General features: G+C 35.1%; 1 protein-coding gene across 1 annotated transcript; it reads right to left on the bottom strand.

Moving 5' to 3' along the window:
* Nucleotides 1-4,492: 4,492 nt before the first annotated feature.
* LOC132010236 (olfactory receptor 5K1-like) lies at nt 4,493-5,422 on the bottom strand. The gene has a single exon (XM_059388157.1). It carries the CDS (start codon nt 5,420-5,422, stop codon nt 4,493-4,495), a length of 930 nt encoding a protein of 309 aa, XP_059244140.1.
* Between the last annotated feature and the right edge of the window lie 238 nt (nt 5,423-5,660).

Raw genomic sequence — 5,660 nt, 5'->3', positions numbered from 1 at the left:
TGTAGAGCAGATGGTGATGGTACTACCTTTTTTTTTTAAAGATTTTTATTTATTTATTTGACAGAGATCACAGGTAGACAGAGAGACAGGCAGAGAGAAAGAAGGAAGCAGGCTCCCTGCTGAGCAGAGAGCCTGATGTGGGACTCGATCCTAGGACTCTGGGATCATGACCTGAGCCAAACGCAGAGGTTTTAACCCACTGAGCCGCCCAGGTTCCCTGGTGATAGTACTAACTTAATGAAGTAATCAGTAAATGGCTTCAGTTAACAAGGCAAGCTAATGTCATAGGCCTCACCTTAAAACAGCACACTTGTGATGGCTGAATTATTTAACCTAACCTAGTCATGAGGAAACATCACAAAAATAGATATGGTGGGATATTTTACATGATGTCTGACACAAAGATTTAAAAATTTTCAAATGTCATGAAAGGAGAAAAAAACAAGAGATTTGTTCTAGATTACAGGAGATTGAAAAATGATAATACACCAAGCAGTGGCATTTAATTGAATTCTTGATGAAAATATATATTGCCAAGAAGGACAATTTGGGCAAAATTTTAGTGTTAAAATCATGTTAGGTGATGTTAAATTTCTTGGGGGTAATAATAATATGATGGGATACCTGGGTGGCTTGGTCAGTTAAGTCTGCATTTAGCTCCAGTCATGATCCTGGGGTCCTGGGATCAAATCCCATGCACCTAGGGCTCCTGCTTCTCCCCTTCCCACTTGTGTTCCCTCTTGCTTTCTCTCTGTCTCAAATAAATAAATAAATAAAATATTATAGAAATGGTATGACAGTGTAGGAAATGTCTCTGTTCTTTTGAGATATATGTAGAAGAATGTTGGGTAAACTATCATAATCTCAAATACATGTAAAATCACATACACATATGTGTATTCAATATGTATATATACACGTTTTCCAAGGTGGATTGTTAGGCAAATGTGGTGAAATATCAGTATTTACTAATGATTTTCAAAATTCATGGGCCTTTTCTCAACTTTTCTGTAGGTTTGAAATTTTTCCAAAACAAATCTGTAGGAAAATGTCATTGATTCACATTTTTTTTTTACTCTCTGCCCTGTTTCTATATCCACTTAACAACTTAGTTTCTTGAAAGTTTTCCTCTCATGCTACTTTCACTTCTCTGTGTTGCGTACAATATGACTTAGTAGTTAAGAACATGAACTTTGGATCAGATTCCTCAATTTGATCCCTGAGCTCTACCTTAATATTTCTGTAGACAAATTAGGAAACCTCTTTGTTCCCCCATTTTTTTCAGTGGGGCTATAGGAAATTAAAATATATAAGTCAAAGTAAAAAATTTAAGAGATTTGCTGAGTAGTTAAATGGATGCTGATGAAATGTTATTTACAAGATAAAAGGGAGTCTTAGAATTAATTTAAAATAAAGCAAAAATGAGAGATGAGACAAGAGACATAAATGTAACTGTTAATATGTATTCATTGGCATTACAAGCATTTTTTTCCCAAACAAGGTAAGGAGATCTATTGGATTTTGAAATGAGAAGGGGTGGTTAATTCCAGAAAAACTGGGTCTGCTTCTCTGTGATTCCCTCAGCTATGCCCTCCATGTGTATTGACTTCACCTCCTGGCTGGTGTCTCTTTTGATGGCAAAAGGGTTGTAGACTGTGCCAGATTTCATATCCACAAAACATGACATTCAGAGAAAGACTACTTTTTTGTGGATCTCTTAAAACCAAGAAAACATATTTCCCAGGAATTTCCATAAAATTCCCTCTTTGGTCTCACTGGCCCCAAATAAGTCACAGACTCTTCCCTTGGCATAACTCTAGGCTTCAGTGTTACTAAGTGGTGCAGAAATATGTAAATGGAAGTTGTGGTATGCCTGGAAAAGGGAAAGGGAGCGATGCATGTGAATCTGACAACTAAAAATATCCCCTACAATAGAGAGTGGATACAAACAAAATAATTCATCGAACTCAGGTATCTGGATTCCTTTACACCCTTAAAAAAAGTGTTTAGGACCCTGTAAATCTTTGTTTCTGTGGGTGATATCTAACAGTACTTGCAATATTATAAATTAAAACCAAGAAATTAAAAAATATTTATTGACTTGTTAAAAATAAAAATAACAAACTTACTACATATTAACTTAAATGTATATTAAATAAATGGCTAGTGAATGGCCAATTCTGTCAGGTACATTTTTAAGTAATAGTGAAGGAAATAAGTTATAACATGATTGGTACTCTCAGAAGAAAATAGGCCTTCATTTTATTATCCAATAGTTATAATTAATTATTTTCCTTTAAAATGTTGCTTATATCTGTGCACTCCTCCTCTTTTATCCTCCAATTTCAACTCTCATCACCTAGTATAAGAATTCTTGAAGTTAGCCTTATTTCTTTCAGCATCATTCCGATCACCAGATTACTCTTCTCAAAAACTACAATCATATTACCTGGTTCTATGAAGTATTCAGTGTCTGAGGCCTCTGGGGTAAATTCTTAAGAGTTGGCTTTGAAATTCTCAGTGACCTGATTCCATCCCACCCTTATTTCCCATATTCCGCAACAGCTTTTAGCAAAAGTTTTGTCAACTTTCTGACTCTGTCAATGGTTCATCTCCTTCACCCCAGTTCTCAGTGTCACACTAATTTCCATAAACATTGACTGTGGTCATACTCATTCTTTTTTTTCCTCAAAACATCATATTTTAAAATCATTTTCAAGGCACATCTCACTTCTGATGCTGAATAAGGTCTATATAGCTCAGGGGACAAGCATCTCCATTTTCTGAACTCCCAAGTATCATTGATACAAATTCTAGCTCAATCTCAATCACCTGGCTGAACTTGAGCAAGCCACTCAATGTTTCAAAGTATGAGGATTTTGCTGAGATGATGCATGAAAAGTTATTTCTAACCAATTGGTAGGTGATATATATGAAAGGTGTAGTTTTGTGCCTAGCAGATAAAATGTTCTCAGTAATATATGGTTTTCTTTCATATTTGCATATATAAATGATCAATAAATATTTTTGTTTAGGAATTTAGAATTGTCACTATTTTGTGCCTCATTTATGCTTTATAACAACTCCAACTTTTTGTTATTGCTGTGAATGTATCAGTAATTTACACTGGAATAAGTACAGTTTGGTGGAGTTCCTAGTAAAAACAAAATAAGTAATATCAGAGAGAAAAACGACTTCGTTCAATTTAGTGTATTCAGGAATACACTGCATTTTTGATGGACACCCTAATCAAATTATATGAAAACAGTCAAATCCATATGGACATCCAATCCATAAATACCATTTATGGCAACTACACAGTGCTACATCACAGTATACAGATACTCTATTTCAGAGAACTTTAAAGTAAAATTGACTAACACTAAAGATGAAAATAGTCTTTTTTTATTGTACATTTTTACTAGCATTCTTTTCTTGGTTTCAACATTTCTTAATTGTGGTAAAATATATATAACAAAATTTCCCGTTTTAAAGGTGAACATATAATCTGAGGGGTTTGAAGTGGAGGGGGTGTGGGAGGTTGGGGTACCAGGTGGTGGGTATTATAGAGGGCACGGATTGCATGGAGCACTGGGTGTGGTGAAAAAATAATGAATACTGTTATGCTGAAAATAAATAAATTTAATTTAAAAAAATAAAGGTGAACATATTCTTGATTTGAGAATATTCTTTGTGAACTAATATTCAAATATCTTCTCTTGAATAAACTCAAAGAAAATTAAGAATCAAAGGTATATAGTTTACTTCTGACAGTTGGTGTTTTTTATGAAGGGATTAATTCTTGAGAACCTGGAATGTGCCAGAGATTGTAAGATTATGCTTTGGAATTCCAGAAATTTGTCAACAATATAATTTTTTTAAAGATTTTATTTATTTATTTGACAGAGAGATCACAATTAGGCAGAGAGGCAGGCAGAGAGAGAGGGGGAAGCAGGCTCCCTGCTGAGCAGAGAGCCCGATGTGGGGCTCGAGCCCAGGACCCTGGGATCATAACCTGAGCTGAAAGCAGAGGCTTTAACCCACTGAGCCACCCAGGCGCCCCAACAATATATTTTTTTTAATTTTTTCAGTGTTCCAAGACTCATTGTTTTAAATTAATTTAAATGGAAGTGATCTTTTTATCTAATTGACTTTCATTCATATATTTGCTGTATTTGTTGAAAAGTATAGTTCATTACCCATTGAAACTGTTAGCTAATAATTTAACTAATTTCTTTGGGACACAGTGTGTGACCCGAAGAAGAATTATTTAGTTAATTCTTGCTGGGAGCTAGAGCTTAGATTTTACAATACATTGTAGCAGAATCTCTCCTGTTGAATTTATCTGACTCTTAAATATCATTCCTTAGTAATTGAAAATTCTATGGGCAGAGTGGTTCTTTTCTCCTTTCTCAATATTACATGATTTTGGAAAACATATTATCAAATTTAAGCTAATTTTTCACAGGGGATGATATATTTTTTTAGGATGTTATAAAATATTCCTTATAATTTTTTTCATAGCATTTATTACTTCCTTATTTCTTAGACTATAAATAAAGGGGTTTAGTAATGGGATCACTAGAGTATAAAATACAGCACCAGGTATATCTTCATCCTCTTCGTTAACTGAGTGTGGGCGAAGGTACACAAAGAGAAGAGAGCCATAGAATATTGAGACAGAGAGAAAGTGGGATGCACAAGTAGATAAAGCTTTGCCTCTTCCCTCTTTGGATTTCATTTTGAAAATAGTAAAGAGAATGTAGAAGTAAGATACTAAGACACTACCGATGGTGAAGACTTGAACTGAACCTGAAAAGATAAATATCATTAATTCATTGATATAAGGGTCAACACAGGAAAGTCTGTATAATGGGAAAACATCACAAAAAAAGTGATTAATTTCATTTGAACCACAGAAAGCTAACCTAAAGAGAAACCCCACATGAATTATGGAATGCAGATTTCCAGCTACGTAGGCCCCTGTGGTCATCTGAATACAGAGTTTCTTTGACATCATGGTGTGGTACTGCAGAGGGCTGCATATGGCCACATAGCGATCATAGGCCATTGCTGCCAGGAGAAAGCAGTCTGTAGTTTCAGCAAGGCAGAGAAAATAAAATTGTGCCATGCATTCATAAAGGGAAATCATTTTGTCCTTAGAAAAGAAGTTCTCTAACATTTTGGGGGTAATGGCACAGGAACAACAGGAATCCATCAGAGCCAGGTTGCCCAGAAAGATGTACATTGGTGTGTGAAGACGATGCTCCATAAAAATCAATGCCACCAGGCCAAGATTCCCCACCATAGTGATCACATAGATAGTGAGAAACACCACAAACAGGAGGCTCCTCAACTCTGGATAATCTGTAAATCCTATGAGGATAAATTCAGTGGTCAAGGAGTAGTTATCCTCAGTCATATTCACCTTCTCTGTTGAGATAGGAATTCTGGAGATATAAGATTCTAATTTAGAGTGTGTATAACTTTCCTTCCAAATTTTTCTTTATACAACAAAGAGAGAAGCTTCTTCAACATCCCCTCAGTATCTCTGGATATAGACACAAAAACCTCTAGGGAATAATCATTCCCCTAAAAATGTCAGTTTTATAAGCTCAACTCCAAAAATCAGCATTCCCACAAATACTTTTGTAATTCCA

Source organism: Mustela nigripes, chromosome 2 (assembly GCF_022355385.1).
Source record: "Mustela nigripes isolate SB6536 chromosome 2, MUSNIG.SB6536, whole genome shotgun sequence".
Lineage (NCBI taxonomy): Eukaryota > Metazoa > Chordata > Mammalia > Carnivora > Mustelidae > Mustela > Mustela nigripes.
This window is presented reverse-complemented; position numbering and strand designations above follow the sequence as displayed.